Raw genomic sequence first — 27,943 nt, forward strand, 5'->3', positions numbered from 1 at the left:
GTATCACTACAGAAGTAGATTGCCCAACCTTCCTTCCGAGGAGTGGCTGGTGGGTTTGAACTGCCAGCCTTCTGGTGAGCAGTCAAGTGCCTTACGCACCGTGCTACCAGAGCTCCTTATTTTCATAATTGGTCTCTATTGAAGAACAGTAAGAACTGAAGTACTTATACCATCTCATTTATTTTTCATAACAACACTGTGAGATGTATTATATTATTAAGCCCACTATATAGATGAGAAGGAGCTCTGGTGGCACAGTGCCTAAGGCATTTGACTGCTAACCAGAAGGTTGGCGGTTCAAACTCAGCAGCCACTCCTCAGAAGGAAGATGGAGCAATCTACTTTCATAAAGATTTATTAGGTGCCCTGGTGGTGTGGTGCTTAAGGCATCTGACTGCTAACCAGAAGGCTGGAGGTTCAAATCTACCAGCCATTCCTCGGAAGGAAGACTGGACAATCTACTTTTGTAGAGATACTGCCTCAGAAACCCAAGGAGAGGTCACTGTGAGTCAGAACCAACTCGACAGCAGTGAGTTTGGTTTTTTTTTTTATTATTATTATTATTTTTCTACAGATGAGGGCACTGAGGTTTAGAGAGGTCAAATGAATGACAGGGGCTGAACTGAATCTGGGTTATCTGACTCTTAAACGGGGGTCGCTATGAGTCGGATCCGACTCGATGGCAGTGAGTTTGGGTATTTGGTTTCTTTGTTCATATCTTAAACCCCTTCATGGTTTCTTTCCCCATATCACAGAAGTGGCCATAGGCCTACTATAGGAATTTTCAGTTTCCACATGTTATTTTACCTAATTTTAGTCTGCTCCAAGAAGAAATACCAAATGTAATGTCTTAGGCCTGCCTTCCATAAATTTCCATCTGGAATCCCATTAAGCAAAGGTACATAGATAATCTTTCAACATCCAAGATAAGTATTCGTTGTTTACTCCAGGAGGGTTCTCTCAGGAGCTCTCTTCACCTGGAAACCTGAGGAGGGGGGAGTAAGTGTTGCCCTTAGCACACCACAGGACTGGGGAATAAATTCAGGGAAGCCACGGATTTCTGAGCTGCAGGAGGGTCTCTCAGTAGTCAGTCAGATTCTAAACCGCAGGGTTTCTGCAGGTTTAGATCCCAGCAGATTAGTGAGGAAGAAACAGGCAGGCAGATTCGTCATTGCAGATCATACGGTGTCACCCCAGCCTCCACAGAAAAAGCTCTGAACTCCTTTCCTTGAGTGGTTCTTCAGGACCCTTTACAATCTGACCCAACTTGTTTTTTCATTTTTTCCAGCTCATTCTAACATTCATCATTCCAGCAACATCCTCCTCCCCTTTCCCCTTTGCTTCCTTTGAGGAAATGCTACTCATCCTTCACACATTCCCCTACCCTCCGCAAGTAAAAGTCACCACTAGGAAGCCCGTGCCTCCTGTCCTGCCTTGCCTTTCCCTCTGTGGTCTCTCACATACACTGGGTCGATTAGGTACTTGTCCTTACCCCTGTTCAGGACAGTGGGGAACAACCAGAGGGGCATGAATCCTGGTACCTGGATCAGTGTGTGGCTCTCAGCTGTCTCTCCATTGATTTGATATTTCCCGAGCATTTACTGTCAGCCCCATGAGAAGTGTTAGAGTCTTAATGCTGATGATTTTTGAGAATTGGATACAGTGTTTAAGAAGACAAAAAGATCTCCAATCTATTATAGGATGTTTTCAATTAGATGGGATTAAAATAAAAGCTTTGCAAATTAAAGGGAATATTCTCCATTTTGAAGAAAATTTCATTCATAAGATGTTGGATAGATGAAGCATTATGCTGATCTCAGTTTTCTATCCTCATCTTTGTATTGTAGTTTATTAGAGTTTTGACTTTGACTTCTTTCCCTGAAAATATGCTCCTCTCCTCCCCATTCCTTAGCAATTTAGTGATTTACACTTGTGAGGTGGTGTGTGTGGGCAGGCTTCCTAGCTCTGACTCATTACTTGACAGGGATCAGAATTGACTAGTGCTCATGCTGGCTGCAAGGCTCGCTGTATGAAGAGACACTTTTGTGCACAGGATGCTATACTAACTTGATCAGAACAACTGATAAACTTCCATTTTATCTGTTGATAAAATGATTAACTTCCATGTTTGACAAGTTTCCAGAAAAGAGTAAATTATCGGTTTGTTATAAGCACTATTAGATCTATTTTCTTCTCTGCAGTGGTTTTATAAAACTTAATTATTTTTTATATTACAGAAAAGTATGAAGAGAAAAAAGTCATTTGTAGTTTTATCATGTAGTCTTATTTAAGACTATTTCCTTATTGTCTTTGTTCTATGCGCTTTTAATACATATCCTTTCATATTTTAAAAAATGGGGGCTTTTGTACTTTATGGTTAACTGTATACATTTATTGTTTCTGGGGGAAGATCATCAGATTTTCTGAGTTGTATGACTTTGAAGAGGTTAACCTCTGATTTAATGTTCAAGTCTAAGCCTTTTGTCCATATGTGTTCAAACTCTTTGTGAGTATACTCAGTAACACTTTTTCTGGATGATTTATGTCTTCACTCATCTGCAGCCTGATACCAGGTTGTAGCCAAAACCTGTAGCAAACCTATTTAGTAAAGATCCTTTAGTCTTTAGTGTTATTTTCTTAGTACAGATTTTGAGAATGGGAAGTATTGAGTCAAGTAGAGAAGCACTTTAAGGTTCTTAATAGTTACTGGCAAATCTCTTACCAAAAAAACATTTGGCAGTTCGTAGTCCCATTGGCAGATGACTCCCTCTTTAGTATTTCATCACACCCCACCAGCATTGAGCAGGTTATTAAAAGGAAAGAAAACAAAAAGCATTATGATTTTATTAACTGCAGATGGAATTTGCTGACATTCTTAGTAAGGTGGAATATTGTCAGCCATGTGTATTCATTCTTTTCTGAATTGTCAGGCCCATTATGCAGAATCCCTTTTACTACTGGGAACATACATTAATTATGATTGAGCTAGGAGTGGTGACATAAAGGTAGGCAGAGCTGTGAGGTGTAGTTGAAAGGATTCAAAAATGTTCAAAACATTGACGCCTACTACTTCCTGCTCATGGGACCAAAGGCAGCTATGGGGAGAGTTAATTAGCTTCCTGCCCATTTCCTATTTGATAAAATAGGGATAAAAATAACAGCCTCATGGGGCTGATGAAAAGTACATAGAATCATCTTATGTAACTCATCCAATATATAGTAGATGTGCATACATGTTGGCCTCTTTCTCATCCTTCCCTTTTGCCTTCAGCTCCATTCATACACTTGCAGCCTAGGTGGAAGTAGAGGTTGCCTAGAAACATGCATTAGCAGGTACTGCTTGGGCAAACCTAGCCTGCAGAAAAAGAACCAGAGTGAGTACCAACAGTAACACAATGATGCCCTTGACCTTAAGTACCCACAGGGTCGCTTTAGGCTTCCAAATTTGAGGGGAGATTCTAGCATCCTTCTTGCAGCTATGGTCTGAAGGGATTCCCAGCTGGTAGCTATTTAGTGAGCCCTTTGCTTGTGGCTGATAGTTCCCATTTCTGACCTGTGTCTTGTATTCCAGCTCTGAGCTTAAACCACCCCTGCTGCCCCTTCCTGCCTCCCATCCTTTGCCTCAGCCCAACGCTTTGTGTCTGGAATGAAGCTTCCCCATACTCAGGCCTCTTCTTCTCCTTGTCTCTCTGCCTCCTGCCTCCTCGGGTGGTCCAGGCCTGTAAGTTTGTTCCAGACATGAGTTTGCCTCATGAATGCCTCTGCCTTTCTCACCTTCATAACCCTAAAAGAGCCAGGATGATGTCCCCTTCTGGTAGAGGCTGAGCCCACACCAAGCCTACTTCTCCATGTTGCGGTTGTTGGGTGCCATGGAGTCAGTTTTCACTCATAGCACCTTGTGTGACAGAGTAGAACTGGCTCATGGTGTTTTCTGGTCTGTAATCTTTATGGAAGCAGATTGCTAGGTCTTTCTCCCATTGGCTGGGTTTGAACCACCAGCCTTTCAGTTAGCAGCTAAGTAGTTAACCATTGCACCACTACAGTGCAACTCAAATTTCTCTATCTGAGTAAGCAGATGTTAAAGCCTCCTTAACACACATACACACATGTGTACTATACATGCACATGACATGCACACATATACATACATGTAAAACATTTCCCGTTTCTTTTAAATTTTCACTCATTCCTAAGCATTTCTTCTTTACCCCATGAAAAAGCAAGCAGTTACTTGTTTCATTCCTGAGGCTGCTGCTTTCTGCCTTCCAATGGGAGTGGGCTGGTAAGTGATGCTTGGCTGTCTACCACCAGGACAGGAGAAGCAGTGAGTGGATGAGATGGAGGTGAAAAGGCAGCCCCTCTCCCACAGGCTGTGTGGTTAGGGGTTGCACGTGCTCAGAGACAGAGAGGAGCTAGGGGCAGACTTGACAGGCACTAGATGTCTCTTTCAGACCAGGAATGATAGACTTGGAGCATCCGAGCCTGGCTTGTTCTTCTCCTCTCCCCTTCCTACCCCACACTCTTCGGCCTGCTGTCCATTCTCATTGGTCAGGGGTGGGGACTCGCATACCCTCGGCAGAGGAATTCTTCCATTTCCTCACTCAAGTGGGAGTTACACACCTTGCTAGGTCTCCTGTCACTCACAGCATGGTTGAACTGCTTTTGCTTAACCAGTATTACTCTGATTTAACAGGATAACCAGGAAACACCCCTACTCCTACTTCATCCTGGAGGGTGCAGTCTCCCTGCCAACCATCAGCGTGTGTATTCTGCAAAGGTGTATGATTCTGCAGCACAGTTCCCTTTCTCCCTCCCGAACACATTGGCTTACACTTATTGAGTAACTACTATGTGCCAGGCACTGAGACAGTGGTAACAGCATGGTTCCATGCTGGGGTACCCAGTCAGTGAGAAGACAGACCAGGCTATGTACTTGTGAGGCCAGCAGAGTGCTACAGGACTATGTAGGAAGGGCAGGCATCCAACTCACTTGGAACTGGGGGACATAACTGGGGTGGGGCTCTGTCACTCCTTAAATCCTGTGCTTTGCTCCTGTAAACGTTCTCCGAGTGTCCAGCTGGCTGTGTACACAGTGCACAGGCCTTCCACTCAGCTCTCAAAACCCTGGACACAGAAGTCACCAGAATTGAGCCCTGGCTAATATGCAGGTCTGACATGAGCAGTAGCATCAAGGAGGGCTTTGAAGTCACCAGTCCTCTTTCCCACCAACCATAGCCCCACTGACCAGCTGTGCCTAGACCCCTCAGGGAAGTTTACCGTTTGCTTTCTGGGGGCAGGGGGACCACCCTAACAGTGATTTTCAATTTTTTTAAAGCTGTAAACATTGTTGTCCTCTTAATACAATCTTACAGGAAACCTGAATAACTAAAACAAATAAAAGTAGAACTACTCTGTTTGCAACTCTGAAGAGAAGTTTGATAGTCCAGCAACCACAAGGCTTACCTGCTTAGAGTTTAGAAAATGAGAGATGCCTAAGAAAACCCAGTATGGATGACACTTCAGCATAAAGAAAACAAAAATCCTCACAACTGGACCACTAAGCAACTTCACAATCAATGGAGAAAAGATTGAACTTGTTAAGGATTTCATTTTACTTGGATCCACACTCAACGTCCACGGAAGCAGCAGTCAAGGAATCAAACGACGTATTATTGCACTGGGCAAATTCTGCTGTAAAAAGAACTCTTTAAAGTGTTCAAGAGCAAACATGTCACTTTGAAGACTGAGGTGTGCCTGATCCAAGCCATAGTATTTTTAATAGCCTCAAATGCATTGTGAGAAATGAAAAAAAAAAAAAAAAAGACCACAGAAGTGATGCCTTTGAATTATGGTGCTGGTGAAGATACTGAAAATAACGTGGAGTGCCAGAAGAACAAACAAATCTGTTTTGGAAGAAGTGCAGCCAGAATGTTCCTTAGACATAAGAATGGTCAAACTTTGTCCCCCATTCTTTGGTCATTTTGTCAGAAGGGACCAGTCCCTGGAGAAGGATGTCATGCTTGGTAAAATAGATGGTCAGTGGAAAAGGGGAAGACCCCCAATGACCTGGATTGACACAGTGCTTGCATCGACGGGTTCAAGCATAGCATCAATTATGAGGACGGCACAGGACTGGGCAGTGTTTCGTTCTACTGTACGTAGGGTCACTATGAGTCGGCACTGACTCGGTGGCACCTAACAACAACAACAACCCCCTCTCCCTGGCAAATCCCAAATGTCTTGAGGTCCATACTCAGGGAACAGAAGGCCCAAGGCACTCTGAGCTGCCTGGAGCAGGCTGAGAGAACCAGCGCCAGCCCTTGGGGTTGCCTGGGTGCTCTGGGTGGAGCTGCTGAGGGGGAGTCACCATGAGGGAAAGCTCTGTCTTCTCTGAAACCCCGGCAGGATTAAAGCACATGCTCTTCCTATGATCAAACCAGAGGGCAGCAGAGGGAGCTGTGGGCAGCCCTTGAGGGTGCTGAAAGAACTGTGTTCCACCAACAGGCAGCCTGGGCTAGACAGAATGTCGAGGCAAGGACTGCAGTATTTAGTTTTGAAATTTTAAGTCTAGGAGTGTGGAAACATGATGAGAAAATGGGAAAGAATGAAGAATGTTGTGTCAGAGATGCTTTCCCGTTAAAATTACACTTAAAAAACCTCATCTAATATTAACCTAGAAACTCCTAGTAATTGTGTATCCAGTGGCCACAGGGCATTGTTACAGTGATGCAAAGTCTGTTACATGCAAAAGTGAAGCAATCCGCCTTTTCTATCTTGGTAAAGCTGATTGACAGGGTATAAAATTGCTTTTTAATCCAATTTAGGAAACAAAATGTGTAGTGGGTTTTAGCATTTAAAAATGCTTGAAGCATGAAAGCAGAAACTCACAATACCCTGGCTTGATTATCTATGATATTATGTATCAGTGGCACATTTCAGAAATATTATTTCAATATAAATTTCTGTAATTGAGTAATACTTTGTTCCAAACCTTTTTTGGATTAGAGTAAGGAGAACGTATTGTGGAAATACGACCCAGAGGAAAATTAGCAGAAACCAGGTTTTAGCCACATTTCTTGGAAATGGGAAGTTTCAAGACTACACAAAAAGCTGTGTAGTTGCCTCTGCCAAGGTCACCAGACCCTTTGGCCTCTTCTCAAACCACATTTGTTCTGGTTACCTAGTACCACTCTGGCAAGAATATACCACAATAGGATGGCCTTAACAAACAGGAGTTTATTCTCTTACTGTTTGGAGGCTTTATGTCCAAGTTCAAAGTGCCAGGCTCACCCAGCCCCTCAGCCTTGGGGTCCAGCTCTGTCTCCTGCTTCTGCTCCACTGGAGCTAGAGGCGTTTCTTCACTCAGACAGCTGCTGGCTGCTGAGATTGACACACCCTGGGTTGACAAGTAAAAAGGCACAGTCCCGATGTTACTAAACAACACAACAGACCATTAATTCAAGTCATTGTAAGTCCCCAGGTCGGCAAAGCATGGCAGGCTGCTGAACAATGAGTTGGCTACATGCAGGGTCCAAGTGTGCCATAAGCTAGCGACTATCCCCAAGATTTCTCTTTATATACAGGAAACAGACTATATCCCAAAGGCAGCTATTCAGCTGCTTGTGGTAGATCCCACCATGGAGTTAATTGCCAGTCTCATCATGGGGAATAACTACCACCAGCTGCCCAGCCACTCAACCAGGCCCAGCCAAGTTGACACACAAACATAACTACACAACATCCCATTCACCTCTCCTCAGCATGGGACATACCTGGCCACTTGCTATGTCTTGAAGCTGTCCTGGCTCCATGAAGCCCTCCCTCTGTGCCCCTCCTGGTTCCTGACCACTCCCCTCTGCCTACACTCTTTCCTTTGCTGTCACGTCTTCATGTCACTTCTCCGGGGATTGCAATTCACTGCCCTCTCCATTCTTGCTGGAAGCTGTGTCTGCAAGATTTCATGTGCTCCCACTGTTACAGTCTCTGGCCTGGAGCACCCAAATTGGTCTCTCTCTTCTCTCTCAAACTCCAGATGTGCACACCCATCTCTCCAGGGGTGTTCTGTAGGCCCTTCAAACTGCGATCCTTACCTTCCTGCTTCTAAGCCTCTTCTTACTCTGGTGCCTTTGAGGCAGCCAATGGCCTTACGTTATTCTCATTTCTTAAGCTAAAAATTGCAGCCACCCTTGATTCCTCTTCCTGCCCTCAGATTCAGAGTCTTCCTCTGCCCTCCACCATCTCCGCTTTAGTGCGTGCCTCCTCGCCCCTGCCATGTGCTGTGGCAGGAGCATCCTAGGGCTGTGCTCATTTTAGTCTCTTCCTGACCGGCGGTGCTCCAGGCCACTTGCCCATTCCTTTCCAAAACACTGAGTGTACCAGTCACTTACTGCAGGGGTTTTCAAGCTGTCTTCCCAATAAGCCTGTAGAATTCCTCAGACCTCTCTTGGGTCCTTCCCCCAGGTTCAACCCACAGCTTTATTTTTCATCAAGTTCACATACTCTATTTTAAATTTCTTTCTTCCTTTGAACAAACAAGTTTGTAAACCACTAAGTAACTCTGGGTAAAGGTCACACTCTGGCATGTGTCATGAAATGCCTTTCACAGCCTGCTTTTCCAGCTTCCCTCTCTTGGGAAGAAGTGTAAAACCCAAGTTCAAGTGCAGGTTCTCACATACTACTTGTGCAACCTTGGGCAAGTTATTTCCCAAAGCCTCCATTATCCCATCTGTAAAATAGGAATAGTATTTCCTCCCTCACTGAGTCATCAGAGGAGTACCTGAGAGAATGCTTGGCACATGTTAGTGCTTAATCAGCATCAGCAACCACTGTCATGTTAACACCCAAGGCCACCATACTGCAAGCACACAATGCCCTCTGATGGCTCGGTGTCGTATCCGCCTCCACCGCCACCACAGGCTTGTGCCTGGCCTGGAGTCCTCAGCCCCTCCTCTCTGCATCGGACTCTTGGTTACTTAACAGGCTGACTTACATTTTCCTTCTGTGACACTTTCTTGGACATAATGCTCCCATCTGCTTTCTTTGTACTTAGTCTGTAACTCTTATTAAGATTATTGATCACCAAAGCAGGGCCACACCTGACTCTCACCCTTGGGGTGCACTGCAGGTGCTCCCAGAGGGTGCCTCAGTTCTCTTCAACTGAGCTATTACTGTAGTAAAATTGCTCATGTATTTTACCTTAAAACAGACTTATTTATCTATGGGACATACACACAAAAATGCAGTTTATACCTGCAGTTAATAATAACATTTAATTTTTTTATTAGCAGAAATAGCTGCTATCTAGTGAACATTTATTTATGTGCCTAGCACTGTGCAAATGCTTTAAATATCTTAATTTTCTAAAAATTACACTGTCAAGATATATATATATATAATTATTATTCCACTTTTATAGATAAGCAAACTGAGGTTCAAAGAAATTAACTGCTTGTGCAAGGCCTCCCAGCCAGGAGTCAAACAGTGGTTCACAGTGGCAGGTGGTGGAGGAGAGGAGGTGAGGTCCGGGCCTGGCTGGTGCACCTCTCCCTCTCCCTCATAGCGGGACGTGAAGGAGCTCTGGCTCCTTGCATTGTTTAGTCCTGTCTCATGGTGGGTCTGACGAGGCAACATTGAAACTCAGAGTATGTAGCACCTCCTCCAAGTAGCACTAGTTTTATTCTCAGAACTCTTTACTGATTTCTTTCTTTTCTTTAAATCGTGGGCTTAGAACATCATATATATTTTGTTTCATGACATTGAGTACGAGCCCCACAATGTAAAGCTACACTCTTTGCATTTCCTCCCTGTGGTTACTATTTCCATTTGTCCGTCCTTCCTACCTTCTGAGCTTTATCTTGGGGCAAATGCTGCCTTTTGACCTGGTGTGGTTGATTGTTCTTAAGAGCATGTACCTCCCTGGTGTTATTGTTCACCTTATACGCTTATCATTTGGTTAAAAGTTGAGCCACTTGGATGAGTTCAGTTCTGGGCTTGAAGGAGACTAAGGGCTGTAGTTCAGAAGTGCCACCAGTTTCTATCCTACCAGTAAGCCTGGTCTTTCTTTCTTTCTTTTTTTTTTTTTTTTAATTGTGATTTGGGTGAAAGTTTATAGAGAAAATTCACTTTCCATATAGCAGCTCACATACACTTTGTCTCATAACATTGACTACAATTTCCCACAATGCAACAGCTCCTCTCCCACTTCTACCGAATACTTACCTCTTCCCTGTGTCCTTCCTTCCATGCACTCTTACCCCCTGAGCTGTCTCCCTGTGCATATATAACCCTTCTATTCTCCCATGATTGCGCTCTCCAAGGAGTGTATCTACCTAATGTAAATATTCAGCTCATATGCCTGTCTTTTGTTGGCTGGAAGCCACATTCCAGACCTGGAGGGCAGGTAAGGGCCATAATCTCAGTGGTTCCATCAAGCTCTAACAGATCAGCAAACCTGGTCCTTTTTTTTTTTTTTTTTTTTTTTTAATGATTTTGAGTTTTGTTCCACATTGTTCTCCCACTTTATCCAGGATCTCCTACATAGATCACCCTCTAAGTGGTTGACAGTGGTACACAGGCACCATCTAGTTCTTCTGGTCTCATAGTCATATAGGCTGAGGATTGCATGGTGTACCAGTCGCTTGGACTAATTGTTTCCATGCATCTTTGGTTTCCTTCATTCTTTGCTCTGGATGAGGAGAGACCCATTGTTGCATCTAGATGGCCACTTGCAACCTTTTAAGATCCCAGTCGCTACTCGCCATTGTAGGATGTGAAACGATGTTTTTGTGTAGTATGTTATGCCAATTGAGTTTGATGTCCCCTGGGACTATGGTCCTGAGCCCACAGGCCCAACTAGCTGGCTGTGGCTAAGAAGTGACTACAACCTTGTCCCTTGTCAGCTCTATTGTATACCTGGGAATTCTTACAGAACATACAAATATACTTGTAGAAACATTGTCTGCCAACCCTATAGGTGGTCATAAGCATACTCCCCCCTGCACAGACATACCTAATAGTTTAGCCTGTCCACCCATCTATCTACCCATATATCAATGTATGTCTTCACTGGCAACGCAGTACTGTATGTGCAAAAGGTTTCATCTTTGTTGTCTGTACCTTCCATGCACCTCTCTATGACTTCTCCTTCCTCAATGCTACTGTGTTGATCACTCACATTTGATATATTGCCCTTCTCTTCACCCAAATCGATACTTATCTCTACCTATCAAACAATGTTCCCTCCCTTCTCCTCCCTTCCCACTCCTGGTAACCAACAAAGAAAATTTCCTTCCATATACAAACCTTTTTTTGACCCTCTACAACAATGAACTAATACTGTATTTGTCCTTCTGTGATTGACTTATTTCACTCAGCATCATGTCCTCCAAGTTCATCCGTGTTATGAGGTGTTTTGCATTATTTTTTAGGGTTGCATTGTATTCCATTGTGTGTATGTACCATAGTTAGATTATCTGTTCTTCTGTTGATGGGCACCTAGGTTGTTTCTATCTTTTTGCTATTGTAAATAATGCTGCGATGAACATAGGTGTGCGCATATCTGTTCTTGTCCTGGCTTTCACTTCTTTAGGATATATACCTAGTAATAGAATTGCTGGGTCAAATGGTATTTCTAATTTCTTATTTTTAAGGAATCACCATAGTGCTTTCCACAGTGGTTGTATAATTTTACAGTCTCACCAGCAGTGTATGAGAGTCTTGATCTCTCTGCATCCTTGCTAGCATTTGTTATTTTCTGTCTTATAGAATTTTGCTACTAATGCTGGGGCAAGATGGTATCTCGTTGTTTTGATTTGCAGCTCTCCAATGGCTAATGATCATGAGCATTTCTTCATATGTTTGTTAGCTGCCTAAATGTCCTCTTTGGTGAAGTGTCTGTTCATGTCTTCTGCCCATTTTTTAAACTAGATTATTTGTCTTTTTGTTGTTGAGGTGTTGGAGTTTTCTATAAATTCTGGAGATAAGTCCCTTGTCAGCTTTGTCATTGCTGGATATTTTTCCCAATCTGTATGTTCTCTTTGGACTCTTCTGAAGAAGACTTCTTTTGAGAAGTCTTTGGAAGCACAGAAAAATGTAATTTTTGGAAGGTCCCATTCATCTAGTTGATCTGCTGTTTGTGGATTTTGGATTATGTTTGATGGTCTATTTATGCCATATATTAGGGCTCCTAAATTTGCCTCTAGTTTTTCCTTGAGGAACTCTATAGTTTTAGGTTTCACATTGAAGTCTTTGATCCATCTGGAGTTAATTCTTATGTATGGTGTGAGGTACAGATCTTGTGTCATTTTTCTGCAAATGGATATCCAGTTTTGCCGGCAAGCCTGGTCTCTTTTGTGATTTTGAGTTGTGTTCCACATTTTTCTCCCAGCCTATTCAGGACCTCCTGTGGTGATCCCTTTCAGAGCAGTCAGCCATGGTAGCCAAGCACTCTCTGGTTCTTCTGGTCTCAGGCTTGTAGATGCTGGGATACATGTGGTCCGTTAGTCCTTTGGACTAATTATTTCCATGCATCTTTGATTCGCTTTACTCCTCTTTTCCAGACAGGGAGGGACCAATAGTTGCACCTTACATAGGTGAACTTAGAGCTTCTTTAAAAGCCAGTGGTACCAGAGTATCATAAAACCAAAAACCAAAATCACTGCCATAGAGTCAGATCCAACTCATAGCAAAAAATTGCCATCTGTGATTATCTTTCTGTGACTAGCTTTTCATGCAAATTTTGAAAATGCGTATTTATATATATGCATAATGCACATATATGTGTGGTATGTATATATACATACATAGACCCTTACATTCATACATACATACACATGTATAGAGAAAAATGTAAAATGCTGATAAAAGAAAACTTGGAAAGCCCAGAGCAAGCACAAAATAAATTACTTTGTCATAATACCCAGTATTTAACCACCATCAATATTCAGCTTGTAATTTTCCAATTCTTTATAATGCCTACAGCGGTTCAAACCCACCAGCCACTCCTCGGAAGGAAGATGAGGCAATCTACTTCCGTAGTGATACTTCGGGAACCCAAGGAGGGGTCACTATGAGTCGGGTTCGACTCGACGGCACATAACAACAACATACGTTTTTATTACCAAAGTCATCATCTTCTGTATATACTGTATGGTAGACTTGGTTTTTTGTTTTGTTTTATTTTCATTCAGCAATTTGTCATGAACATTTCCCCATGATATCATGCTTTGTAAAGTGGAGGGTCAGCGAAAAAGGGGAAGACCCTCAACCAGATGGCTTGACACAGTGGCTGCAACAGTGGGCTCAGGTACAGCAAGGATTGTTAGGATGGCACACGCTAGGCAGCGTTTCATTCTGTGTGAAGGGTCCCTCTGAGTCGGAGCTGACTCTATGGCACCTAACAATAACAACAACACGGATTTTTGGAACAACTTGATATCCATCATCTAAAGGTGCTGCAGTTTAATCAATCTGTTATACATTTTGTTTATTCACATAATTTTGCTAATGGTTTTCATATGACTTTTCCTTTTCTTGGTATTGAAAGTTCTAAAAAGGGATATCAGCTAATTCCTTGGTGTTAATATTCATGTGAAGGCTAACATTAAGGTCAATTTCACTCAGATTGTTATAGAAGGATTGTAATAGCTGCAGACCTGAACAGTGACATGGGCTGGCCTCTGAGAGACCACATCCCTCCTGCAGCATTCCGAACAGGTGAGCCAGCTTCTGCTCTGCTCAAATACCTCTGTGACATCTCACTGCTCACAGCCAAAGACTGAAGCCCTCAGCTCCCCTTTGTAGGTTCTGACATTTTATATGTTCACAGAGTGTGCATCAGGGAGTGGATTCTGATACAAATAGATTTTGAAAAGTTGCTTCCGAAGCCTTTCGAAGCACTGTACTTCAAGATCAGTGGGATTTCAGAATCTGGGAAGGAAGTTAGAAGCAGGATGAAGGATAGCTTGGAATGCTGACTGAGCTAATAGAAGCCAAATAATTATTATAGACAGGCAGAGGGTGTTTTCTGATTTGCGAGCAACAGTTATTCTAATTGGTTTCCGCATACTTACAGATAGGATCTGCCCACTTCCATTTATTTTTCTCTTGACAAGTGAGATGTGAAATGTTGTTCCATGCCTTTCTAATTTACATGTTGCACATGTTGAGCACTGATCTTGCCAGCCATTTTAAGCCTGGCCAAAAACATAACACATTGTTGTTATTAGCCTTCATCATTTGGTTAGGGCCAACATTGTATTTGGAACTATACAAGAGTATAAATCTCCTTTATAGGCGTAACCTGTTTCTGCCAAAAAATAGATAAAATGAGAAGGCAGCTAAGGCGTGTTCTTTGGTTAGACTCAAGATGCTGGATTCTAGACTATATTTTTTGTATATAATGTGCCCACATAAATAACGTGCACATGCATATAATGCACATAGAAAACTAACATGCAGGGGGTTTGCACAGTTTGCAAAAAAATATACAATGCACGTGTTATTTGTGTAAACATATAGTACTCATTTTGTAGACTTCTTGTGAGATTTCACTTAATTCAATTTTTTTTTGTTTAAATTTTGATGTGCAAGACACTGTAAGAGGTGTATTGGGGAAAATTATGATGAAAATAACAAGGTTCATGCTCTTGAAAGTCTTAGGGTCGAGCTAGAGAGAAAGCAATAGCAGTGATGAGTATGAGGCAATCTGTGGAAAGATCAGAGAAGCAACAGCTTCACTTCACAGCCCACGCTTGGGGCTGCCGACAGCGTCCTTGTGAAGCCACATGCACCCCATTCGCCAGTGTAGGCTGAGTAAACCATCTGTCTCACATACATAAGTACTATTCTTTTAGATGTTCTGGTTGCCAACCATGTTCTTAAATGAATGCTTATTTTATTAAATATATTATAGCTTTTTCTTTTAGTGTATATTTTCAATCAGTAGATACTGATAACTCCTATCATGAGTGTCTGTGACATTTTTAATGTTGAAAATTGGCCCAGTTAGTTGAAAGATTGGAAACCATTGTCTCCAGCAGTACTGTCCAATAGAACTGTCTGTGGTTATAGAAATGCTCTCTGCATTGTCTAATATGTTGGTCATAGTCATGTGTGGTCCTTGAGAACTTGAAATATGTCTAGTGGGACTGAGAAACTGAACTTTTTAATTTGATTTAATTTTCATTTTAATAGCACTCCGCAGAAGGAAGGTTGGGCAATCTACTTCCATGGTGATACTGCCTCAGAAACCCAAGGAGGGGTCACTATGAGTCAGGTCCGATTTGATGGCACATAACAACAACAACAACAACACCTGTGGTAGAGACTACTGGACTGTGCAGATGTATAATATCCCTTTGCAAGTAATTTTCTAAAGCCCCCCATCAAGTTTCCTCTAACTGCCCCCTCTTAGTCTGTTTTGACCTCTACCACGTATGTAGGTGGCTGCCGGGCCCACTTCCTCTCCTTCCCACTGCCCCTATTCCTGAAGATTCCTTAGGTCAAGAGAGGAGCTCTCTCAGAGATGCATAACAAAACCATGTTAAAAAAACCTTTCCTATTCATAAAAATAAAATTGTGGCTTACACTTTTCTTTTAGCCACCATCTGATTCTCAGAGGCCCTGAAGAGATTTCTATATGCCTGAGACAAATGAGATGGTGGTTTTCATATTTAGTTTTTTTCAAAATTATATGTGATCCTTCTTTTAAAATTGACTATTTGGTAGGCAGAATGGCTGTAATGATTATTATTGTTAGGTGCTGTCGAGTTGATTCTGATTCACAGGATCCCATGTGAAGAGTAGAACTGCCCCATAATAAGCAACATCACGATAACCAGAGGAAAGATTGAAGCTGTCAAAGATCTCATATTACATGGATCTACAGTCAACACCATTGGGAGCAGCAGTCAAGACATCAGATGACGTATCGCACTGGGCAAATCTTCTGCAAAAGAACTTTTTAAAGTGCTGAAGAGCAAAGATATCTCTTTGAAGACTAAGGTGGGCCTAACCCAAGCCACGGTGTTTTCAGTTGCCTCATATGCATGTGAAAGCTGGACAGTGAATGAGGAACACTGAAGAAAAGTTGATGCTTTTGAGTTAGTTGTTGTGTTGGCAAAGAATGCTGAAAGTACCATGGACTGCCGGAAGAACTAACAAATCTGTCCTGGAAGAAGTGCAGCCAGAATGCTCCTTGGAAGCAAGAATGGCCAGACTTCATCTCACCTGCTTTGGTCATGTTGTCAGAAGGGACCATTCCCTGAAGACGGAGATCATGCTTGGTAAAGTGGAGGGTCAGCGAAAAAGGGAATGTCCCTCAATGAGATGGATTGACAGAGTGGCTACAACAATGGGCTCAGGTATAGCAAGGATTTTGAGGCTGGTGCATAACCAGGCAGTGTTTCGTTCTGTTGCACATAGGGTCGCTATGAGTGAGAGCCAACTCGAAGGTGCCTAACAACAACAAACAACAATCTCTACAGGAGCAGATCACCAGGTTTTGTGCCTATAGAGCTGCAGGGTGGTTTCAAACTACCAACCTTTTGGTGCAATCAAGTACTTAACCTTTGCAACACCAGAGCTTCTTAAACTTAGAAATCAAAGTCTTACCCTAGGATTCATGTTAGGTAGAATTTTCACTCTCCTCTTTGGTTTTTCAGATGATGGTTAAGGGTAACCAAATGGTCTTTCTTCTCTAACTGACTCTGAAACAATTAATACACTTTATAGCACTTTATAGGTTATATATGTCTCTTGGCTCATAGCCTTGGGGTCTGTTAAGACCATCAGACACACACAAAAACAACAACAAACTCACTGCCATCAAGTCGATTCCAACACATAGTGACCATCATTAGGTTTCCAAGCCTATAAATTTTCTATAGAAGCAGACTGCCTCATCTTTCTTCCATGGAGCAGCTGGTCGGTTTGAACCACTGGCCTCTTGGTTAGCAGCCAAATGCCTTAACCATTGCACCACCAGAACTCCTTAAGAGCATCACAGGCAGTGGCAAAATATATTACAGTGGCCTTTATTATGGTATCAGAATCACAAAGGGATGGGCAGGTGTCTCTGAGCATAAATTCCACCTTTTATATTTTTATTATAGTTGGTATTCATTATAAACAGAGTGCTAATTCAATTACCAGGTAATTCTCTATTGTTATTTTTCCCAAAAGATTTTTGTCCTGCACTGTTTTGAAAGATGTAGAATGAAAGGAGTAACTTACAGTATCCAAAAAGGCAAATGACCAAATTCTTTGGAACCAATGTTTAAGAAGTTTCTATCAAACTAATAAGCCCTTTTCCTGAGCCATCTGGTGTGTGTGGGGGGAGGTAGAAGCCCTATAGGAGTGCTTGCCATCCCACTTACCCCACTTGTGATGACCAATCACTGTTCTTGAGCTGCCCACTAGGTGTCTCTCTCACCTACCTACTTCTGCTTTGAGGCCAGAGGCTTGGAAGTTTCTTCCAGTGTCCAACCAGAAAGAAGAAAGAAACCAGAATGTGTTCCCTCTACCCCCGACACCTGGTGGGCTGTACACTCCACACTGAGGGTCAAGCAAGAGAGGGAGCTTCAGCAACTGGGTAATGCCCACAGGGTATAAATTCACAGCTAGATGATAAGGAGAAAAAGGATTATTGTATCATAACCTCCAATCTGTATAATGGAGCTCTGGTAGCATAGTGCCTAAGGCACTTGACTGCTAACCAGAAGATTGGCGGTTCAAACCCACCAGCCACTCCTTGGAAGGAAGGTTGGGCAATCCACTTCCGTAGTGATACTATCTCAGAAACCCAAGGAGGGGTCGCTATGAGTTGGTCCCGACTTGATGGCACCTAACAACAACAACAACAACATTCTGTATAATGGGACTCTCCCACCCTTTATTCTCTTTCATACATTTCCATCAGCAGAGACATCCTCAGGCAATTGTTTATGACATCAAAAAATTTTAACATCTTGAAGCACTTCCTTTTGCTGTGTTCTTTCCATTTTAATTAAATGCATCCCTCCACACCTGCTAATCTCCATCTTAAAGGAGATACATGGGTTGTTGGTGGTGGTTGTTGTGGTGGGAAGTGCATGTGTGTGTGCGTATGTGTGTGTGTGTGTTTGTATTGAGGATGAATCAAGGAGAGGAGGTGAAGAAGAGTGGAGCATAGAAAGAATGCCAGCCAGCAAAGAGAGGGTTACATTTGCAAACATAGAAAACCTTCTAAATTGGCTCTCCTTTCTATAGTGAATACGAAAGATTAGAGAGAGAGACTTGACTTTCTGAGTTCTAGGAAGAACATCCATTCTTGGTTTGTACTCCTACCTCTTTTCTAGAAGTTAGAGATGAAGAGGCTTAAGCTGAGAACCCTGTCATTTTTGGGAAAGGACCTAGAAGAACATTGCAGTTTGGTTCCATACTTCTCCCCTTCTTCAGGTCCTTCCTGCACTCAGGCTGCCTCACTCCCTCTGTCCACCATCTGAGCAGTCATAGTTGGCCCTCTTCACAGGACTAGGTCCTTCTCCTTGATAGATCTATATAGAATAAATAAGGTGCACCCCTAGTCAGTCTCCAGTCTTTCTACTGCAGTTGGTTTAGTCATATGACTTCTTAACTTTCCTGTGTCAGTTTTATATATTTTTGGTCTGGTTACAAAATTACACTAAATTACTGTATCTTCTAAATTTTCCTTTATGCCATTCACTCTCTATTTCTTTGATTAGAGTATCTTTGCCTGCAAGCCTCTGATCTTCATTGTAGGAAACTAGTACAAGGCTAATCATCTGTCAGCAAACATTGGACTGTTGGATATTTTAGTAATTGCCTTCAAATGTACTAATGAGGTTGCAGGTCTGATGGAATGCTTATGAGTGGTGGCTTTAGGGAAATCAGCCTATTTTAAATATTGAATTCCAAATTGTATATATTAACACATTTGTCTCCTGCCTTTTTTATTTCAGTACCTACTAGAAATGAAAAGCTTAATCCTACCCCCAGAACATATCCTGAAGAGAGGAGACAGTGAAGCAATAGCATATGCGTTCTTTCATCTTGCACACTGGAAGAGGGTGGAAGGGGCTTTGAATCTTTTGCATTGTACGTGGGAAGGCAGTAAGTAATTTTCTTTATTTGAAACATTTTGTAAGAGCGTGAAGAGGTGCTAAGACTGTTTGCACCCTGAGTGCTCGGGATGAGTAATGAAGACGTGCATGCCCACGGCTCCTCTGTCTGTGCTGCCTCGTCTCTGAGAGACAGCTCACTACCTAGACTGTCCAGTTCCCTGTTGTGGTGGGTATTATTCTGCTGGTGCTATGTCTACAGTTCAAGGAGGCAAGTTTATAAAATGGACTGTTTGCAGCTAGGACTGTTTGGCAGAGGTGCCTCTGCCACCCTAGGAACCCACGTTGGAGACCTTTAGCAACATAGGAATCATTGAATTGGAATTAGGCCTGGTGCTGGGATCTGATTACCACCTTGTGATAGCGTTTCTTGGAGGGATGGCTGAAGAGCCACAGTTGTCCTGCCCAAGAGGTAGTTCAGCTATATACAAAGGAGCAGCAGTTATGCTTCAAAACAAGAGCTTGGTGGGAGCTGTAACAATCACTTGCCAATGGACAGATGCCTGCTGGATGGCTGTAGGAATAACTGAATCTCAGTATGTGGTATCTAAGGAGCTCTGGTGGCACAGTGGGTAAGGCACTTGGCTGCTAACTGGAAGGTTGAAGGTTCAAACCCACCACCTGCTCCATGGGAGGAAGAGGAGGCATTCTACTTCTAAAAAGGTTTACACCCTTGGAAACCCAGTGGGGGTCACCATGAGTCAGAATTGACTCAGTGGCAGTGGGTTGGGTTTGGTTATATGCTATCTAGAAGCCCAGGTGGCACAGTGGTTAAGCACTTGGCTGCTAACCAAAAAGTTGGTATTTGAACCTACCAGCTGCTCTGCAGGAAAAAAAGGTATGGCAGTCTGCTTCCATAACAATTTACAGCCTTGAAAACCCAATGGGACAGTTATATCCTGTCCTTTAGGGTCACTATGAGTCAGAATCAACTCGATGGCAGTGGATGTGCTATCTACAAATACCATCATTCTTAGCTGTCTAGTCTAGGAAAGGGGCTATTATGGTGGATGACACATGTTCTCTGCCCTGGAGCAGAGAAGCATGTCTTCTGCTTGGGAGGAGTGACCAGCAGCCTGTGGCAACTGCTCAGCAACGTTTCAGAAGGGAGAAGTCTATGGCGTAGAGAGCCATGCTTAACCTTACAGGTCAGATGAGATTTGAACTGAGCCTTGAAGAACCAGGACAGTATTGTGTGAAGAAATGCTAAGTGGTGGGCCTGTTGCAGAGAAGAAATTAAGAAAAATGGCCCAAGACTGCAGATTATTGGACAACATGTGTATTGACACTTTGCTATCATTAATTTAAGCACAACAAGTACAGCATATACCATAGTATTTTTTACCTCTCACAAGGAATCAAAAACAAAAATACAAGTCTTCTGGTAATTTTTCCCTACTTTGCCCCTGTTCTGATCAGCCTCACAGATGAATGTCTTTTTAATCCCTTCACTGTTTATCTTAGCAGCTTCCATTTTCATTTTGATAATCTTAGGCTCTGCCCCTTTCCTGCCTTTAACTTGGATTCTAGCGGGCATTCAAGTTGGTGCAGAAACACCAGTGGGGTGAGGTGGGGTGGGGTTAGGTGGGGTGGGGTGAGGTGGGGGCAGCAAAATGGGACGTAGTGAAGGTAAATCGACAAAGATAGGACTCAAAGTTGGTTGAAAGAATTTTGTTTAGCTGTTGTGAAAACTATTTCTTCAGAGAATTAATAGTGGGTCTACTTACATAATTTACTATTTATAACTTTAGAGATGCTGATTTGATTGATGCTTCAACCATCACCTCTGTCAATGTACTTAAATACTCCAGGTGTGCTGTTCAGGGCCCACAACTACACAGTCAGTCCCCAGTTACAAACAGATCCATTCTAACTGTGTCTTTAAGTCTTTGCGTAGAATTTGTAGGTGAATCGGACCAGGTGCATACAGTTCCTATTTAGCCTTACTTTAGTGCAAGAAAAGACTCCAAGCCTTTTCAATGATTCAAAAGCTGCACATGCAGCAAGTGAAGGTGATGGTGATGAAGAATTTGTTGTGAGCAGGAGTTGGTTCAGTCATTTCAAAGTGAGGACACATTTACATAACATTAAAGGACAAAGACAAGTTATCCATAAATTAAGTGTTAGTAATCCAAGGGCTGCCTGTATTTGGGTCTGTTCAGACATAGCACACTGTACTCAGGGCGGGTGTGAGCATGTGTGGGAGCCCCTCTGCCTTAAGCTCATTGTTGCATGTAGGAAGTTCTAACTGGAGGAGACAAAAGGAATTTTTAACCATGAGAAAGAAACAGAAAAAGCTCAGCCAGGTTGAGCATGACAGGCCTCACCTGGTGTTAGTTGTATAAAAAATTAAATGGACAGATTGGTTCACAGAATAAGAACATATTTATAGGTTGACATCTCAGGATTCTAGTAGTAGAAACTCATCAATTGGAGCTAATGAGTCCAAGTTACCAGTCCTATAAAAAACACCAAAAACAGTGGCTGGGATGGAGTTAGGGAGGGGAGCAGTGTAAAAACACATGTTAAGAATAGCATAACTATAACAAAATAAAAATCCTGTGAGGAATAACTGGAAATTCTGTCAGGAGATTAGTTGCCCATATAATCAGGTAACAACAGGGAGACGCTCTGCATCAACTTGGAAGGACAATGAGATTTAATGACCCTAAATTAGATTGGCAGAATGCTCTTTATTAGGATAAAAAGAAGAGGCTAGTTTTCAGACATAAAACCATATAGCAGGGCAGTCAGGGACCTATCCATCAACCCCCACCCACTGCCACGGAGTTGATTCTGACTCATAGCAACCCTATAGGACAAAATGGAACTTCCCCATAGGGTTTCCAACGCTGTAAATTGTGATGGAAGCAGACTACCTCATTTCTCTCTTGCAGAGCAGCCAGTAAATTTGAACCACCAACCTTTTGGTTAGCAGCCAAATGCCTTAACCACTGCACCACCAGAAACCAAAAAAAACAAACCCACTACCATCAAGTCACTTTGACCCATAGTGACCCTCTTTGGGTTTCCAAGGCTGTAAGTCTTTACAGATGTAGACTGTTTCATCTTCCTCCCACAAAGCAGCTAGTGGGTTTGAACTATTGACCTTCTGGTTAGCAGCCAAATGCTTTACCCACTACACCTCCAGCTCCTTATAAATAAGTACTTATTGTTGTTAGGTGCTATCAAGTCAGCTCTGACTTATAGTGGCCCTCTGTCCAACAGAATGAAACACTCCCTGGTCCTGCACTGTCCTCACAACCTTTGCTATGCTTAAGCCCATCACTGCCCCCCTGTGTCAGTCCCTCTCGTTGAGAGTCTTCCCCCTTTTCACTGACCTTCTGCTTCACCAGCCATGTTATCTTTCTTCAGGGATTGGTCCCTTCTAACATGACCAAAGTGCGTGAGACAAAGTCTGGCCATTCTCACTTCTAAAGGACATTCCAGCTGTACTTCTTCCAAGACAGATTTATTCATTCTTCTAGCAGTCCATGGTATTTCCAGTATCCTTTGCCAACACCACAATTCAAATGCATCAATTCTTCAGTCTTCCTTACTCATTGTCCAACTTTCACATGCATATGAGGCTATTGAAAATACCATGGCTTGGGTCAGTCACCCCTTAGTCTTCAAAGTGACATCTTTGCTCTTTAACACTTTAAAAAGATCTTTTGCAGCAGATTGGCCAGTGCAGTATTTCATCTGATTTCTTGGTTGCTGTTACCATGGGTGTTGATTGTGGATCCAAAGAGAATAAATCCCTGACAACTTCAGTCTTTTCTCCATTTATCGTGATGTTGTTTATTGGTCCAGTTGTGAGGATCTTTGTTTTCTTTTTGTTGATGTGTAATTGATTTTCGTCAGTGCTTCAAGTCCTCTTCACTTTCAGCAAGCAAGGTTGTGTCATTTGCATGTCGCAGGTTGTTACTGAATCTTCTTCCAATCCTGATGCCGCCCTTTTTCCTCATAGAGTACAGCTTCTCTGATTATTTGCTCAGCATACAGATTAAATAAGTATGGTGGTAGGATACAACCCTGATGCACACGCTTTGATTTTAAAACATGCAGTATCCCCTTGTTCTTTTCGAACGACAGCCTCTTGGTCTTTGTGCAGGTTCCTCATGAGCATAATCAAGTGTTTTGGAATTCCATTCTTTGCAATGTTAGCCATAATTTGTCATGATCCACATAGTCAACTGCCTTTGCATAGTCAATAAAATACACACATATATGCTAAAATGGAGCCATGGGAGCTCATTGGTTAAGTGGTCAGCAGCTACCTGAAAGGTCCAAATGGGCAGTTCAACCCACCAGCCACTCTGTGGGAGAAAAGACTGGTGATTTCTTCCATAAAGATTGGAAACCCTGTGGGGCAGTTCTACCCTATCCTATAAGGTTGATATGATGGGGGATTGTACTTAATGGCACACAGCAATATGTATGTATATGTGTGTGTATGTATATAGTTAGAAAAATTATCTTTAAAAAGGCATTACAAATAAAATTTAAGACCAGCTTTGATCCTTGTTAAAAACAAAACTATAAATCTGTCACCCAGTTTAGAAGAAAGTACTACCACGAAGCACAGACAATTGTGTGCAGTACTTTGAAATGACTTCTAGATCTATATCCATACCAAGCTAAACGTAGGCCTCAGAGAACTAGATTTTACATCTGAGGAGGTAAGGATTCAGACTCAGCTTCTTAAAGTAGCACTTACTTAATTTACCTGATTTGTCAAAACTGTGAAGCATTGATGACACTGAATGCCAGCCCTCTATCCCAGGTGGGTGGTCTCTCGGGTGGTCTGCTGGCCGGCCTGGCCATCCTGTGCCTGAATGGAAGAGGCTGCACTTCATCCAGTCCACCACTTGGTGGTGACTGTTGACATCTCCAGCATCCTGGGTTAGGGATTCTTGTTTGAATCACCTTCTTCTTCATTCTGAAATTTAAGGCCACTCCCCAACTCCTTTCCAGCCTCCTTTTTCATTAGAAAGGGAATGGAGGAAGGAAGATCACAGCGTCTGTTTTCACCAAGTTGCATGTTAAAAATGATTCTTTTAGTCAATGTATCTTTTGAAGATTTAAAACAAAATCTTAGTTTGGTCAAAAATGTCAGTTGGTGGAGGTATATCTTACTTAGCTTTTCAGTGAATCTATTACGTTGGAGCATTGGTCATCCTGTGGAAGTAAGTGTGTTTCCCACCAATCAGGCTGAAAAAGCTCCCATTTTTGATAAAACCCCAAAGTCCAGCTGATGCATGGCAGAGATTGTTTGGGTTTGAAACATATGGTGTTTTTTAAAAAAAAAATCTAAGTGCTCAACCACAAATACATCAGCATTTCAAAGGTTTCCAAAATGTTTGATTCATCACTGTCCCAGCCCCAGAAATTACACAATATGTTCCTCAAAGTCAAGATAATCAAGAAGGGGGAAAAGTTTTAATTTATAAGATTTTATGATATATGTTTTGCCCTGCAGCTTAGTTCATTACACAGCTGCCTCCTTATCTGAATTAGACACATTTTAAACACTGTAGGTTCTGGTTATCCTCACACGCACACCACTGCAACTATGAGCTGAACATAAGGAAAACATGTATGAATGAGGCATCTCTTTTGAACCGGGTCCTATTTACAATAGTATCTGCTTTATGAAGCCCTATTTTAAATGGCACATCTTCTGTTTTACCTGTGTAAAGTACTAGGTATTGATGTGGCCTGATCTCCCTCCTGCCTGATCTATTCCAGGCTCTGTTTCGGGCGTATTTATTGTATAGAGGCAGGGTCGGCTGCTGACTGCAGCAGTGAACTCTCAGCTTTAATTTTCTAGTTCCATGTATCAGACAACTGCAGTGCCATGGGGGAAATCACTTAGCCTTTCTTTGTTTCCATTTGGTCATGTAAGATGCTTTATTTTCCTTTTGGAAATTTTTCCCCCAAAGAATTCACTAAATAATGTATAAGATTGGAAGGTGGTGTTTGCAGGAGGCTAGGGCAGAAAACTTTCTTTGAGAGGGAAAATGGCCCATTGTTGAGGCCTGAGATTCTGATTCTAATTTATTCTCTTTGAACCTCATGGTCAATGCTGTTCCCTGGGAGATGTGGTCCTTAGGACATTTCCTCTAACCAAACCTTTCCTCCAAATGCCTGGCACTTTTTGGACTACTAAAGAGAATTTTCTTTCCCACTATATACATCCAAGGCTAACAGGTATAGCTTGAGGGAAAATAATGATCAGCTAGGGCCCTGGTCAGAGCTCTCTAACCAAACACACCTGTCTCCAGGAATCGTCCGGCGCTCCCCCACCTGCTGATCGGTGGCGCCAACTCGCCCTTTTACTCCTTTCATTTATCCAGTCTTGGTTATTGAGCACATTTGCATCCTCCTGATTTTCTGGAGGGAATATTCTGTTTCTTCCTGATTGTGCATTAACTCATCAGACATTTACCCAACAAACATCGAGTCCATCCTTTGTGCCACGCATAGTGTTGAAGATAACCAAGATGACTAAAACATTGAAATGCTTCGGGAGGGATGTTAATACATGTGTTTGTGTGTATATGTGTATACATATATGTATGTGTGTGTGTATCTGTATGGTATGAAGATAAATAATACCATGATATGGAAGTAGGAATAGAGTATTGAGGGTCATTACCAAGTTAGTGTGTCTGCTGCAGAACTCTAGAATTTCTCTTCAGAATTGGAATTGAACATCTTCATTTCATTCCAGCCGAGGGAAAGTGATTTTCCCATGGCCTCATAACTAGGTAGTAGAAGAGTATGGATCAGAACCCAGGCTTTTGACTTTTAGTTTAATTTTCTTTATTGCTGCATCCAAATGCTTCATGAGAGGCAGCTGGCCATCAAGACATGTTACCTATGTTGCAGTCAAATGTGAGAACATACATTTTGCATTTTCATGATAATTTTCTGTTCCATTATTTGCACTTCTGGTTATGTATAAGCAAAACCAAACACACTGCCACTGAGTCGTTCCAAATCACAGCGACCCCCTTTGGGTTTCCAAGGCAATAAATCTTTATGGAAGTAGATTGCCCTGTCTTCCTCTGTGGAGTGGCTAGTGGGTTTGAACCACCAACCTTCTGGTGAGCAGTATGAACCAGTGAGTGACCTGAGAGAGTAAGTAGGAACTTGAGTTGAGATGAAGGGTAAAGGTAAGCAGACCTTTATTGAGCTGCAAGGCATGGTGTGTAGACACCCTATCCTGTGCTGTCGTGTCTTTAACAACCTTGGAAGTATGTTGTATTCTCATTTTTACAGATGAAGAGACTCGGACACAGGTTAACCACTCAGCACCATACAGCATACAGCATACAGCTGTTAACCTGGTCAGCTTCTACTCATTCCTTACGTGTTGGCTTCCTTTTCCCATTAGTGTGGTGTTGCATGCAGTACCATGACTCTCCTTTGTGGTGCTTATCACAGTAGGGACTTTTTACTTATCTCCCGAATTATTGGATCATCTGCTTCCCACCCTAGGTGCAAGCTGCTGAGTGAGGGACTTGGTGTGCTCGCTTCACCTTTGTACCCTTGGTGCACCCAGAAGTCCTCACATCTTGACGAATGACTACCTGTAAGAGGCAGAGCTGGGACTGAAACTCAGTTCAGTCTGACCGTTAATAATCTGTCTGTGAAAGGTTCTCTGAGATGCTCTTTGAAAGGGCACCGTAGACAGGCACAATATTAAAACGTCACTCGCTGTCCCTGTCTGTCCCATGAGTAGAAAGACAGGTCATTAGGGACTCACTGGGGACATCTGGAGTTAGCTTAGTCGAGCACCCATCTGCCCACTCTGGTTCTGTGGTTCTTCTACCCTGTCTCACTAATGGTCCTGCAGCCTGGAAGGTGTTGTCTGGGCAGGGATAGAAGGAGGCAGTGCTGTGCCCCAGACTTGATTGTAGATGGCCTGATTCCCAGCTTCATTTTGACTCTTCACAAAAAAGACACAGTCAAGGCAGAGAAGGGGACAGTGCACAGAGGAAAAAGCAGAAATGTCGTTTTTGTATCTACGCGTTAACTCTGAATGACCCAGCTTTTGTTTTGTTTTTAATGAAAAACACATATATATTTAATTCCTCTGCAGTATGTGTTCTCAGACAAAGACTTTTAGGAGGTCTGAAGTCATTCAAGTCAAATGACCTTTTTCCATTCTTATTTTCACTGCCAAATCAGAGCATTCTTAATACTTGCACTTGCAAAATTTGTAGATGTACAGCTAATGCCTGGAGGCTTTTACATGTCTTTGCAGTGAAAGGGACCAGGAGGTGGGGAGGTGAGGCTGGCAAGGGGACATTGGCCTCTCCCAGCCCTTGCAGACCTCCACTGCTTATCTCACACTTTGCTGGACCCTGTACAACAGGGTGGGTGAAAGATAGGATTACAAGCAGAAATTGTATTTGCTTTTGTTTAGTGAAGCCAAAAGCCTTAATATTATTTTATGAACTCAATGTAAATGACTACTGACATGAGAAAGAGAAAGAGTTGAAGAGCTCCATAAGCATCTTTGCAATCATTGGGGACTGCAGGATGTGTGTGTGTGTGTGTGTGTGTGTATAAAACCAAACCAATTCACTGCCATCGAGTCTACTTCAACTCATAGCAACCCTCACTGGGTTTCCAAGGCTGTAAATCTTTACAGAAGTAGATTGCCCCATCTTCCTCCCATGGAGCAGCTGGTGGGTTTGAACTATTGACCTTCTGGTTAGCAGCCAAATGCCTTATTCACTACACCAACATAGCTCCATATATCCATATATATTTACACACACATACACATATGTGTGTGTATGTGTATG

At 42.5% G+C, this 27,943-nt stretch overlaps 1 protein-coding gene across 1 annotated transcript in view; it reads left to right on the top strand.

Moving 5' to 3' along the window:
* ST7 (suppression of tumorigenicity 7) overlaps positions 1 to 27,943 on the top strand; it is a 428,986-nt gene that overhangs the window by 391,329 nt on the left and 9,714 nt on the right. The window contains exon 13 of the mRNA XM_042782770.1: positions 18,960 to 19,095. Coding sequence (XP_042638704.1) covers positions 18,960 to 19,095 — 136 coding nt within the window. The remainder of the gene's footprint in view (positions 1 to 18,959; positions 19,096 to 27,943) is intronic.

Source organism: Orycteropus afer, unplaced genomic scaffold, assembly GCF_000298275.1.
Source record: "Orycteropus afer afer isolate SDZICR_OR568_19922 unplaced genomic scaffold, OryAfe1.0 scaffold00462, whole genome shotgun sequence".
Taxonomy (NCBI): Eukaryota; Metazoa; Chordata; class Mammalia; order Tubulidentata; family Orycteropodidae; genus Orycteropus; species Orycteropus afer.